The 14575-nt window shown below is 39.9% G+C and overlaps 1 protein-coding gene across 6 annotated transcripts in view; it reads right to left on the reverse strand.

Annotated features, from left to right (window-relative positions):
- LOC126267827 (putative thiamine transporter SLC35F3) overlaps nt 1–14575 on the reverse strand; it is a 652799-nt gene that overhangs the window by 34583 nt on the left and 603641 nt on the right. For 2 of the 6 annotated variants that reach the window (XM_049973133.1, XM_049973168.1), the window contains one exon: nt 10834–10917. The exons of the other annotated variants lie outside the window; for them this stretch is intronic. In XM_049973133.1, coding sequence (XP_049829090.1) covers nt 10834–10917 — 84 coding nt within the window. The remainder of the gene's footprint in view (nt 1–10833; nt 10918–14575) is intronic. 6 annotated transcript variants of the gene reach the window in all.

The raw sequence follows: 14575 nt of genomic DNA on the forward strand, positions 1-14575 counted from the left end.
ACAGTGGCCAGTTGTACCGGTTTTTTGAGAGCGGAAGCGAAAGATGTGGAAAACACAGGAGGTTGCATGGCCTTAAAGATCTTCTTGGCCTCACCATAGGGGATGCGCTTAGATGTTTTAATCTCCTGTACCTTCCGCTCTTCGAGATAGATGGGGCAGATCCGGCTCCAGACAGGGTGACTCCCAGAGCAATTCACGCACTTCACAGGCGATGAACAATCGGCTCCGTCATGGGCAGGCTGACCACATTTACCACACGTGGCTATTCCATTGCACCCCAACGTAGTATGCCCAAAGCGCTGACATTTAAAACAGCGCATTGGGTTGGGGAAATATGGCCGGACGGACAAACGTAAGAACCCCGCTTTAACATGCTCCGGGAGTCTCGGGCAACTGAATGTGAGAATAAACGAGTCAGATTGGACGAGGTCCCCATTGACTCGTTTCATAATGTGCTGCACATCAACAATTCCTTCGTCAGCCCACTCAGATTTTAGCACGTCTATGGGGATATCCACCAAGTCCCTACACGTCACAACACCCTTACTATAGTTCAAAGTGGAGTGGAGCTCGGTCTCGACAGCGTACTCTCCTAGACAATTTGCTTTCCGAAGGGCAGCGACTTGACGGGAACTAGAAGTTTCAACTAACAGAGTCCCATTGCGCAGTCGCTTTACAGATTTCAGTGTTCCTGCAATTCCCTCAAGACCCTTGTGGATGTAAAAGGGAGAAACCCTCTCAAAGCTACCCTCCTTCCTTTTAATAATCAAAAACACATTCTGATTATCAGCATGTGCTCCGTTACTACATTCTGTTAAATCTCTAGCAACACCAGGCGCTGGAGGACTCGCAGCGCGTAGCCGCTTTTTCGATTGGGTGTGTTTTCCTACCAGCGGCCCACCCAAGCCACTGGTAGGGGGAAAAGTAGAGGTCGAAGGGTCCATTGTGGTCCCACGAGCAGCTAGGGAACTAAAAGTCCGCTCAGACAGAGCCCCGCGTGCCTGAGTAAGCCTTATACAACTGGGGTGCGGCAGGTGCCCCAGAGGTTGCCCGCTTGCGACTGTTCCACCCCAACAGCCATGCATCTTCTAGGCGCGGAGCACACCGAAAGATTGAGGGTTTTTTATAGAGGTTGGCCTTCCTCGCAATCCAGGCGGTCAAGCCAAGATTACCATTCCCCGCAGCACACAACGTTTCACCGCCGCGCCGTACGGTGGTCGCTGAAGCATGTCCGGGGGTTACGGTGACAGGAGACTGGCGGCGCTGACCAGTCCCCAGCTCAGGACCCCGGGGTCGCCAAGCCCGTACTCAGCAAGTGAATGCTGAGCCCCTGGGGGAAAGATCAGTTTGGATTCCGTAGAAATGTTGAAACACTTGAGGTAATGCTGACCCTACGACTTATCTTAGAAGAAAGATTAAGAAAAGGCAAACCTACGTCTCTAGCATTTGTAGACTTAGAGAAAGCTTTTGACAATGTTGACTGGAATACTCTTTTTCAAATTCTAAAGGTGGCAGGGGTAAAATACAGGGAGCGAAAGGCTATTTATAATTTGTACAGAAACCAGATGGCAGTCATAAGAGTCGAGGGGTATGAAAGGGAAGCAGTGGTTGGGAAAGGAGTGAGACAGGGTTGTAGCCTCTCCCCGATGTTATTCAATCTGTATATTGAGCAAGCAGTAAAGGAAACAAAAGAAAAATTTGGAGTAGGTATTAAAATTCATGGAGACGAAGTAAAAACTTTGAGGTTCGCCGATGACATTGTAATTCTGTCAGAGACGGCAAAGGACTTGGAAGAGCAGTTGAACGGAATGGACAGTGTCTTGAAAGGAGGATATAAGATGAACATTAACAAAAGCAAAACGAGGATAATGGAATGTAGTCAAATTAAATCGGGTGATGCTGAGGGAATTAGATTAGGAAATGAGACACTTAAAGTAGTAAAGGAGTTTTGCTATTTAGGAAGTAAAATAACTGATGATGGTCGAAGTAGAGAGGATATAAAATGTAGACTGGCAATGGCCAGGAAAGCGTTTCTGAAGAAGAGAAATTTGTTAACATCAAATATAGATTTATGCATCAGGAAGTCGTTTCTGAAAGTATTTGTTTGGAGTGTAGCCATGTATGGAAGTGAAACATGGACGATAACTAGTTTGGACAAGAAGAGAATACAAGCTTTCGAAATGTGGTGCTACAGAAGAATGCTGAAGATTAGATGGGTAGATCGCATAGCTAATGAGGAAGTATTGAATCGGATTGGGGAGAATAGACGTTTGTGGCACAACTTGACCAGAAGAAGGGATCGGTTGGTAGGACATGTTCTGAGGCATTAAGGGATCACCAATTTAGTATTGGAGGGCAGCGTAGAGGGTAAAAATCGTATAGGGAGACCAAGAGATGACTACACTAAGCATATTCAGAAGGATGTGGGTTGCAGTAGGTACTGGGAGATGAAGAAGCTTGCTCAGGATAGAGTAGCATGGAGAGCTGCATCAAACCAGTCTCAGGACTGAAGACCACAACAACAACATATATATACATTGGTATATGTATGGATGGATGTGTGTGTGTGTGTGTGTGTGCGCGCGAGTATACACCTATCCTTTTATCCCCCTAAGGTAAGTCTTTCCGCTCCCGGGATTGGAATGACTCCTTACCCTCTCAATTAAAACCCACATCCTTTCGTCTTTCCCTCTCCTTCCCTCTTTCCTGAAGAAGCAACCGTTGGTTGCGAAAGCTAGAAATTTTGTGTGTGTGTGTGTTTGTGTGTTATTTTATTGTGCCTGTCTACCGGCACTTTCCCGCTTGGTAAGTCTTGAAAATTTTGTTTTTAATATATTTTTCCCATGTGGATATATATATTAAAAACAATGATTCCAAGACTTACCAAGCGGGAAAGCGCCGGCAGACAGGCACAATGAACAACACACACACACAGAATTACTAGCTTTCGCAACCGATGGTTGCTTCTTCAGGAAGGAGAGGGAAAGCCAAAAGGATGTGGGTTTTAAGGGAGAGGGTAAGGAGTCAATCCAATCCCGGGAGCGGAAAGACTTCCCTTAGGGGGAAAAAAGGACAGGTGTACACTCGCGCGCGCGCACACACACACACACACACACACACACACACACACACACACACACACATATCCATCCGCACATACACAGACACAAGCAGACATATTTAAAGGCAAAGAGTAAGGGCAGAGATGTCAGTCGAGGCGGAAGTACAGAGGCAAAGAAGTTGTTGAAAGACTGGTGAGGTATGAGCGGCGGCAACTTGAAATTAGCGGAGGTTGAGGCCTGGCGGATATCGAGAAGAGAGGATATACTGAAGGGCGAGTTCCCATCTCCGGAGTTCGGATAGGTTGGTGTTGGTGGGAAGTATCCAGATAACTCAGACGGTGTAACACTGTGCCAAGATGTGCTGGCCGTGCATCAAGGCATGTTTAGCCACAGGGTGATCCTCATTACCAACAAACACTGTCTGCCTGTGTCCATTAATGCGAATGGACAGTTTGTTGCTGGTCATTCCCACATAGAAAGCGTCACAGTGCAGGCAGGTCAGTTGGTAAATCACGTGGGTGCTTTCACACGTGGTTCTTCCTTTGATCGTGTACACCTTCCGGGTTACAGGACTGGAGTAGGTGGTGGTGGGAGGGTGCATAGGGCAGGTTTTACACCGGGGGCGGTTGCAAGGGTAGGAGCCAGAGGGTAGGGAAGGTGGTTTGGGGATTTCATAGGGATGAACCAAGAGGTTACGAAGGTTAGGTGGACGGCGGAAAGACACTCTTGGTGGAGTGGGGAGGATTTCATGAAGGATGGATCTCATTTCGGGGCAGGATTTTAGGAAGTCGTATCCCTGCTGGAGAGCCACATTCAAGGTCTGATCCAGTCCCGGGAAGTATTCTGTCACAAGTGGGGCACTTTTGGGGTTCTTCTGTGAGAGGTTCTGGGTTTGAGGGGATGAGGAAGTGGCTCTGGTTATCTGCTTCTGTACCAGGTTGGGAGGGTAGTTGCGGGATGCGAAAGCTGTTTTCAGGTTGTTGGTGTAATGGTCGAGGGATTCAGGACTGGAGCAGATTTGTTTGCCACGAAGGCCTAGGCTGTAGGGAAGGGACCGTTTGATATGGAATGGGTGGCAGCTGTCATAATGGAGGTACTGTTGCTTGTTGGTGGGTTTGATGTGGACGGATGTGTGAAGCTGGCCATTGGACTGATGGAGGTCAACGTCTAGGAAAGTGGCATGGGATTTGGAGTAGGACCAGGTGAATCTGATGGAACCAAAGGAGTTGAGGTTGGAGAGGAAATTCTGGAGTTGTTCTTCACTGTGAGTACCCATGGCTGTTCCCTTTAATTGTTGGTATGTCTGGCCTTAAAAAGTGAAGAAGTTGTGGGTCAGGATGAAGCTGGCTAAGGTGACGAGGAAAGAGGTTTTAGGTAGGGTGGCAGGTGATCGGCGTGAAAGGAAGTGCTCCATTGCAGCGAGGCCCTGGACGTGTGGGATATTCGTGTATAGGGCAGTGGCATCAATGGTTACAAGGATGGTTTCCGGGGGTAACAGACTGGGTACGGATTCCAGGCGTTCGAGAAAGTGGTTGGTGTCTTTGATGAAGGATGGGAGACTGCATGTAATGGGTTGAAGGTGTTGATCTACGTAGGCAGAGATATGTTCTGTGGGGGCTTGGTAACCAGCTACAATGGGGAGGCCAGGATGTTTGGGTTTGTGAATTTTAGGAAGTAGGTAGAAGGTAGGAGTGCGAGGTGTCGGTGGGGTCAGGAGTTTGATGGAGTCAGTTCAATTGTTTATTAGAGTACCATGTAAAAATTTGAAGTAAATCAAACAAGAACTTTTCGAGATTTTTGCTAATAACATTTCCTGTTTATATTGTATACATAGCACACATATACACATATACTTACATACCATACACATTAAAAATGTGTAGCCTATGTCTGTCAAAATGTTTATTAGAGTATTCTTTAAAGTATTAAGTAAATTGGTCACCAACCTTTGGAGATATTTGCTAATAACATTAAGCAATGGCTTGTCTTTATATAGTAGTATAGGTATACAGAGGGGTCCAGAAAAATGCAGACACTTTTGGATGTCAATATTAATGGAACAAAATGACATACCATTACTGGATGCCATGATGGTTTTTCATTATTAAATGTAGCTGCCATCTGTCAACAAACTTTATTTTTCAAGGTCTCCTATAGGTAGAAGTCAAGAGATGTAAGGTCTGGAGACTGTGGTGGGTATTCAACAGCTCTTTTTCCACTTATCCATTGTCCAGGTAGAGTTTCATCCAAGTACGCTCTAACATCACTGTGGTAGTGAGGTAGACGCCACCTTGTTGTAGGTAAAATCTTCCATTTTCCAATAGCTCTTGGATGGCAGGTAAAATTGATGTTTGCAACATATGAAGATACAGCTCACCAGTTACAGTACTTTCAAAGAAGAATGGGCCAATCAAATTGCTCAGTGAGAGACCGTATGACGCATTAACATCCAGTAGATTAACATGTTTTTCCACATGAATGTGAGGATTTTCAGGAGCCCGGTACATGCAGTTGTGGTAGTTTACAGTGTCGTTCAGTTTGAATTGCACCTCATCGTACTAGATAACCATTCGTGCAAACCATTCATCCTTGTGAAGCATGCCTCGCAATACTCCATCCTTTGTTCATAGCATGCAGTGACCTTGGAATATAGGCTTTCCATTTTACAGCCTTCAGAATTCATCCTACACTTGGTTGGCTTACCCCACTTTCATCTGCACGCTGCTTCCCTGATTTTTGAGGTGACCTAATAAAATGTTGAAACACAGCAGCACTGGGAGCTGGACTTGTTGATATTTTTGGTCAGCCAGACCTTTCTTTATGCACATCCTGGTCAGTACTGACAGCTTCAAATTTATCCCAAATACAATATATTGCTGTATGTGTTTCTGGCTGAGTTCCATAAACATTACACCATTACCATTGTATCTCCACCATGGTTTCGTACTTCCAGTACCACTTCAGCATGACCTTGCATTACTCAAATGACAGTCTTACTTCATTCATTGCTGCACTGTCATCTGCTGGAAAATGCACCAAGATCTGTTGAGAAAACAATGGACTTTTCTACCATTCAAAATTGCAATGATATGTCATCTTCTTCCAAATATATTAACTATTAAAGAGTGTCTACATTTTTCTGCATCCCTCTGTAGATATTTATGTAGTCTATGTCAATCCGAATGTTTATCAGAGTAACAAGTGAAAATTTGAAGTAAATTGGTCAAGGACTTTCAAAGATTTCTGTCCACCCAAATGTGTAAAACTCTGATGTAAATTAACCAGCAGCTTTTCAAAATTTTGGTAACAATGTTACACTATGACTTGTCTTTATAAAGTAGTATAGATGACTACATCATCTTTGACACAACTGAAGAACTGAAGGACTTAGGTAGGGGGAGGGGGGGGGGAAAAAACACCTAGCAAAACTTGCTTATCTCCACTATATAAATGGGAGTTACTACAGTGTTATTTCAGTATTTCAGGAACAATCTTTGAAGGTAACTAAAGAGGTCACTGCTGTTTGCACACTTAATGTTGACCTGTTTGTGATCGATGGAAGTCAGCTGATTTTGTGCTGCTCTGGAATGTTTACCTATTTTGACAACCTTAGTGATGTAACAATATTATGCACTAAAGCCATTGTTATTCTAGTGCTGATTCATATGTCATATTTTCCATAGTGATTATTAATAATATTTATAAAAATCAGTGAAGGAGCTGTATCTGGTTCTCATCATCAACTTTCATGTCACTTTTATGACATATTAATCTGTTATAAATTTGTGTCTTTTACAACTTATAACTTGCCTGCTCTGGGAGAAGGAGCCAGTGTGCTATGAGCCAATCATGAGCTTCTGCTCCCAGCATCCTCCACTCAGGGACCAAGTGGAAGTGTGCCATCAGTACCAAGTCAGTACAAGAGTTTGGGACTTTGGCTGAAATACCATTGTGGCCAGAAGAGTTACTGATCTTCAGTGACTTAATGAGTTGTGTAGTCTCTCCAACAGATAATTTGGCAAAATCATGTCTGGTGGAGAAGTATGCACTGCCTGTGTAAGCAAGTCTAAAGGATATGCTGTTAATGGTCTGTTTGTTGCCCCTGTCTATTCAGCTATTGTTGGGAAGCATTCATTGACTTTAGTAGACAGTGATTTGAACTCAATATCATCTATCACACACCTACTATCTTCAGGGAGTTGAATATTATTCACCTTACTGAGTTTATTTGTTTCATGCATAGTAGTGCTTTAAATTGCTTTTGCTTTGTTCTTGATATTTCAAGATTTTTGTACATAGTATATATTTTTGCCTTGTTAAAGACATGGTCAAGATTTTTGCAATAGTGCTTGTAGTGCCTTGTAATTCTTGATTTGAGCTAGATTTCTGCATTAAATAGAGCTCTATCTTCTTGGTACAAGATACTTTGATCTACGATATTTGCCACACTTTTTCTCAGACTCCACTATAATTGTTTCTGACCTGTTGTAAAGGAAAACTAGATCTCTCTCAGATTGGTTTATATGGATAATGGTGAGCTTTCAGGCATTCAGTCAAGCCGTTGATTCAATTTTTGTTCAAAATATTCCAAAGATCAACCCAGACATCTTCTTTTCAGTTGGTGTGAACTTTATTGTTTTATGTACTCACTACCTGGACTCCAACTAAATGCATGACATTGTGGATCACAGCAAGATGACTGGGTTAGTTATTGAAATGTTGAACACAAAAATTGAATCAAAAAGTCATTTGAACACCCAGAAGCACATCATTATGAAAGTTAGGTTTATAGTATTGTGAGAATATTTACAGGAAAGAAATAAATTTGTTATTTTTGTGTATCATTGGTGAATTATTGCTCATTTTACTGTCCTGTATATTCTCCTTGAATAAATAAGCATTTACAATTCTGATAGATTTTTTTTTTTTGCCCATTGTTAATTTAAGACAGGTGGAAGCATTTGGAAAAGCATATCTTTTATGCCATGTTGACAATGACGCCTTGTCACTGAACTGCCTGATATTTGGGATACTTCCTTTTAGCTAGTTCGTCATTCACAAAAGACTGCAGACAATCATAGTACACAGCCTACATGACTGTAAATTGGTCACTCCTTAACCAAACATAGTATATGAACATTAGTCATTGTACAACTTGTGGGAAGCAGGTACTACTGGGAGCACAGACCTTCCTACCAGTGGCCACTACGGAATACACCTCTTAGCCACTTGTCTCTCAGGCCAATGTGTTATGACTAACAAATCATTTTGATGAGGTCTACAACTCCTGAAAATTCTTGTACTGGAGACATGGTTCCAGCCAAGCACCTCCCACGACTTGTTTCTCTCTCCAGCTTCATAGTTCTAAGACTTGATCACATAATCCATAATGAGGGAGTTGTACGGGTGTTCTCTTTTCTGTGTCTCAGTCATTGATTTTACACTATTACAAGTGTGAGAAAGACAAATAAATAATAAAATTATACCACACAATATTTTATTTTGAGAAGCAAGGACACAGGTAAGCAGCTAAAAAATATCAGCATCTGAACCTTGCCATGAATGCAGCGTGGGAACACCACATTAACATCACATTCAGTTATTGCATCATTTCAATAAACATATTACTGGAAAGGGGCACCTTGACATCGACAATAGCAATGCTTTGGAGCTCCTGCTTTTGTGATAGTGAATAGGATACCTCTCTGTAGACAAACAAAAGTTGATGTTACACAAAAAAAAATTAACAACAAATAGACAATAACAGTCATACACAAAATGACACTCTGTATGTAGAATTCTTTGATTCTTTGGAATCTGTTTGGGCAACAAGTTTTTAAGGGATGCAACCTGTAGATTAACTAATGACAAAGCAAATGTCAGCTTTTTTTTCGGTTAGAAGGATCTGCCATTGAAGAAAAAAAAAAAAAATGCCAGCTTACTTTTCATATTTTGTACCTTGTTTCCTTATGGCATTATCTTCTGAGGCATGGAACCTAAAGTGAAGGAAGTTTTTATGGTCCAGTCGTGTTTGTGTGTTTTTTTAATGAAATACTGAATCTTCTAATAACAACTGCAGATAACTGTTAAAATCATTTTCAGTTGAACTGAGATATACACAACCACAATAAAAGACACAAAAATATTTCTTGTCCAAAATTCCAAGTATAGTTCTATACCATGGTCCAAAAGTCTCTCACAAGTTCCCATTTTGACACAGAGTAAGAAACTGAGAAATTATATAAATTTCAAAGAAAATTTAAGAAAAAAGTAACTAATAGCCACTTCTACAAGCCTGATTATCTAAATTCAAAGATTTAAGAATCCTGTTGCATGCGAGACAAATAGCAATCATTTTAGTCAGGACTCTATTATTCTTCTTCTTCTTATTATTATTATTATTCTTCTTTGACGAACATCAGTGGCATCATATAGGTGTTTAGCTAGCAGTAGGAGATAAGCTTACTGAGGAAGCAGCACTAGTTTTCTAAGTAGAAGCTTTACTGCTAATTAACTCTGTGAAATGTAGCCTGAGTAAGCACAAATAATTTCCAGCAGTTGAACAGTAGTTAGCTATCAGTGTGGTTTCTAACAGCTGCCACACTCTAGAGATTGACCATTCCAGATCCTTGAATGTTTCCTTCATTTTGGATTCTACAGAACACAGTGAATAAGTAAAGGAATGAATACAATTCAATAAGTCCTTCACGCACCTAATTCTGTTAGAAGTTATGGCAAGTTCTGCACACTAAAGTAAATTGGTAAAAGGCAGGAGGGGCCATATATTTCACCTTCTCTTTTACTGCTAGACACCCTGTGTACCCTGTTCAATTTCTTATCTGTTTTGGCAATGATGATTTAACTGAAGAGTAATAGGGAAGTAAGAGTCTATAGGAGATAAACGATGGAGTATGACTAATGGATTAGACCCAAGAGTATTTCTCTTGTTGTCTGTAATAGGTATCACAATCATTTGATATTTCTTTAAAGATAATATCAAGGTAATAGGCTGTCATGAAAAAGTTCTGGAACACAACCGTGTTATATTGTAATTAAATGACATTTACAGTGGACAGCTTCATTATACCATAAGTGATTATATCTATTGTGTTTCAGTATTGTTCAGAAATGAGAGACTGGCGATACAAGAATCAGACTGTTCCACCAGAGTGATCTATTGGTGCTTACAGGGCCTACAGGCAGAAGTAGCTGAGTCAACAGTGTACAAGAGGACCCATAGTGATACAAAAGAATAAATGCCTCAGACTGATGTGAAAAAAACAAGTTGTTTTAAAGAAGTCAATAACTTACAATTTTAATAGTCACCGTATAGTCAAATGAGAAAAAATTTGTAGCAATACATACTGATGATAGTATGATTCTCTTAATGAGAAACTGACAATACAAGAAAGAGAGGAAGTTACTTATTATTGTTTTAGAAAAGTTCACTTAAAATACCATAGTTTTACTATGTGTCAAGTCGTATGTAACACATGCTCAGTTTTAAAGATTTTTATAGTACAAAACATGTGAAATGAAGGCTTATGACATGAAAAAAATGATATCCGTATTAGGTTCATGAATGCATACAAATAAATATCTTGAAGTTTGATCAGTGTATGCAGATGAGATAAAAACATTAACAAATTTTCAAGGCATTCCCCATGCTGTAAAGTGGTGAGTGTCCAAGAGGTAAAGGCAGTGCATTAACAACAGGAAACGAGCATATTCAGCCCTGAAACATTACACAGAAATGTTAATGTGAACGTACAGTAGATGTCCCGATTGTTAACTTCATTCAGTTCGATGATCCACAGCACCTGACACTGTGTTGGACTCAGGAACATAGTACAACCTGTTGAATGAAGATGCAATGTTTTAATTTGCTGGATCAGGTTGCCCTAGGTTAGAAGTAGAGATACATGAAAATTTTGGTGTGAAACATGGTTGCTTTGTTTCTTCAAGGAAGAAACAAAATGAATAAAGAGACGAGGTTAATAAAAATTGTCTGAAGCAACTGTTTCATGTTTCACTATTGTAAGAAGATGAACTTAATTTTGTTGCATTAAAGGATTGACAATTGGTTTTAACTGTAATCTTTGTCTCCTCCTCAAGCAACTAATGGGTCCATCTCAAACTGTGGTCTGAGTGAGCTGTATAACCATCATTGTCTCCTCCACGAGGAAGTATCTGTCCCAAAGTCTTGGTCATAGTATTTTCTGTGTTGAAATCTATCTATTGGTGGTACAGCAGACTCTTGACTGTTCAGTTTGTGACTATTTGGTCTACTTAATTAATGCCATAATAATACTTCTCCATGATAAAATAAGGGTTAATTTATTGTACTTACTGTACTTTCCCAAAGCTTTTTCAACTGGGCAGTGACTGTAATTCCATGTGGTCTTTCAAAATATTTTATGCTTCTAGTGCCTCTGGAGTTAAAATTATAAGGTACATACTGTATTATTGTTAAAACTGAATAAATTACTGGAACCAATTTTCAACTAATGATACTTGGGAGCCCTCTTCCAGCACTCACAAATGACAATGAACACATGGGCAGAGCAGCTCTGTTGGCAACCTGTTGTTCTTTGTTTCTTCAGTTGCGTATCAGACATCCAAAGTGGGTGCATTGCTAAATTGTTGCTTTAAGCTGTCCTTTATGTTTTAATTAAGGAATCCAAAATGGATGACAAATGAGAAAAACTTGTAGTGACTATGGATCAGAAACTACATGCTGCAATGCAACTAGATTCTAGGGAAGCAGTCAAAACTATTGCTGTGGAGTTAGGGGTAGGAAAATGTGTTGTTGGAAATTGGAAGAAAAATTCAGTGGAAACTGAAAAGTGGTGTGCCACCCAAGCTACAGGAAGTGGAATGCAAATAAGGAGGACAATGTTGAAAGCTGAGCATAAAACAGTTGAGGAAACTTCATTCTTGTGACATGAACATTTATGAGGAAAAAGTTTGCCTATTATTGGGCTGATTTGTCAGGAAAAAGCAATGCTATTTCAGTAGGAAATAGGAGGAGAAGTTTCAGAACTTATTGCCAGTGATGGATGGTTGGATTGGTGGAAAAAATTGTTTGAAGTTAATTCATTTGGAGCGAATTTCTAGCAAGCAGTTGTACAGTTGTGATGAGAGTGGTTCAAATTACAGATTGCTCCCTTTAAAAGTACTTGCTTCAGAAACAGAAGCTGTGGCACCCTTATATAAGAAGAATAAGAAACAGCATACTGTACTGGCTTGCAGTAGCACAACTGGCTACCATAAGTTTAGGCTTACATAAATAGGAAAATCATGGAAATGCAGAGCTTACAAAAACCTAAAAAATCAGGAATCACTGCTCCTACATTACACTCATCAAATGAAAGCATGGATGAATTCAGAAATATTTAAAACCTGATTCCAGACTGAATTCATACCAGCTGCAGAGAAAGATTTGAAAGACACCAATTTACTGAGGAAAACTCTGCTGTTCCTTGATGATGTGCCTTCGCATCCTGCCAGTGATGAACTCACACACGGATATATGTAAGTGTGATTTTTATCACCAAATGTGACCACTCTTTATCAGCCAATGGACCCAAGCATCCTTAAAACATTATACGAAGAAGTATCACAACTGTTTTCTCAGTTTGTTGATACCTATGATTGATAAAAATGAGGACTGTGCAACCATTTTGAAGACAATTGACTTCTAGATGCCATAAAGTGGTTGGCCAAAATGTGGGAAGAGATTCCAAACATAACACTTGAAAGGTCTTGCAAAATTCTTTTAGATCACAAAAGTACGCATTTTAACTTGAATCCATGGGAGAAACTGAAGTCAAAGATGGAAATGATGATGTTTCATTGATCAAAAATGCACTGGACTGTGAGTATGTTGATGCATAGGACGTCACAGAATGGGTGGCAAATGATGAAATTGGTGGACTCACTGGCAACAATACTGTAGAATTGATGACACTGGGAGAAGTAAAACAAAAGGAATAGGCAAACTTTGGTGATACGAGAAATCTCATCCCACATTCAGAAGGGTTCAGGATGACCGAGGCAGCACTGCAGTACATTCATGAATGAGAGGAAGGAACACCAGCTGAAATCATCTATTTGCATAAGTGGAGGGATATTGCAGCATGGAAGAGGGCTAAAGGAGGGAAACAGTCATCTGTTACAGACTTTTTTAAAACCTCAGACTTGTAAATTTCATCTTCTTTTTAGGCCTGGCTTATCACGTGTGTAATCAAACATTCATACTTTACACTGAAGACCATTTTATGTTTCCCACAATGATTTTTGAAGGGTGTGGTATGTGCATAACAAACACTTATAATTAGAATTTATTATATAAGAAGTCAGAACATTTTAATAAAATTGGTTTTGGTATTAAAAAAAGGATGTTTAGTATGGTAAGGCTGTGGTTCGCATAGAAAATTTATAGAACTCCAGCCTATCAAGCTTGATCTTCTGCCACATCAGGCTGGATAGTTGAGAGTCTACTGGACTTAGAATTTCACTTCCGTAAATTTAACAATACCCAGCAATTCTGTCTCCTTTTAAGTTTACTGTTCTCTCATGTGACTTTTCCTTTTTATATAAATGAATTGTAAATATTTTCTTTCAATATCAATCCAACAGTCTCCCATAAAACCACATCTTAGAGGGAGTTAATCAGTTCATTTCTATCTTCCCGGCAGTTCATATTTCATACCTAAACAGGGCTGTGCTCCAAACATAGCTTTTCACTAATCTTTCTCTGGTCTCAGTGTTTATATTTTTGGACATGAGAAGCTGTTTATTTTTGCAGAAATCCCTTCTACCCTGTGTAGTCTGTGCCAACATATCCTTCTTTATCAGTTATACTTCTGAAAGAGCGAAAGTCGTCAAAATCTTCAAAAGTCTCTTGTAGTAGTTTAGCATTTAAGCATCAAGCATGTTCACCCACTATGTGAACTATTATCTTAGTTTTCTTTTTGTTGATTCATACATTACAGCTATCAGCTACCACATGTTCCATTGCTTAATCCACCTGACCTAGTTCTGTTCACTTTCAGCAACCACTGCTACGTCTTCAGCAAATCATATAATGTTGATTTTCTGTTTGTAATAAACAGCTTTCACATTGAGATAGCCCTTTATCTCCTTCACTGCCTCTATTGTACATGAATTAAATGCCAGTCAAGAAAATGGGCTAAAATTGTTAGACATCTTACAGTTCAATTTGCAAAATATATGGTCTTCGGGGTATGAAATCAACAAGCACAAAAGTAACAAAAATCAGTAACGAACATCTCTGAATTGAAAGACATTCAATAAAATCCCATGAGCTAAAAAGACTAAAATTTTAGGTTTTGTTCAGTGTATGAAAATTTCATCTACTATCATACTTCACAGATAATAATTATTCTGTAACTTTTAGTTTTTATGTACCTCCTTATGTCATCCCAGTTAAATTGACATAATACATTAACAATGAACTCCTAAATCTGTCCTAACTCTACAGTTTTTTC

This window comes from Schistocerca gregaria, chromosome 1 (genome assembly GCF_023897955.1).
Source record: "Schistocerca gregaria isolate iqSchGreg1 chromosome 1, iqSchGreg1.2, whole genome shotgun sequence".
Classification (NCBI taxonomy): domain Eukaryota; kingdom Metazoa; phylum Arthropoda; class Insecta; order Orthoptera; family Acrididae; genus Schistocerca; species Schistocerca gregaria.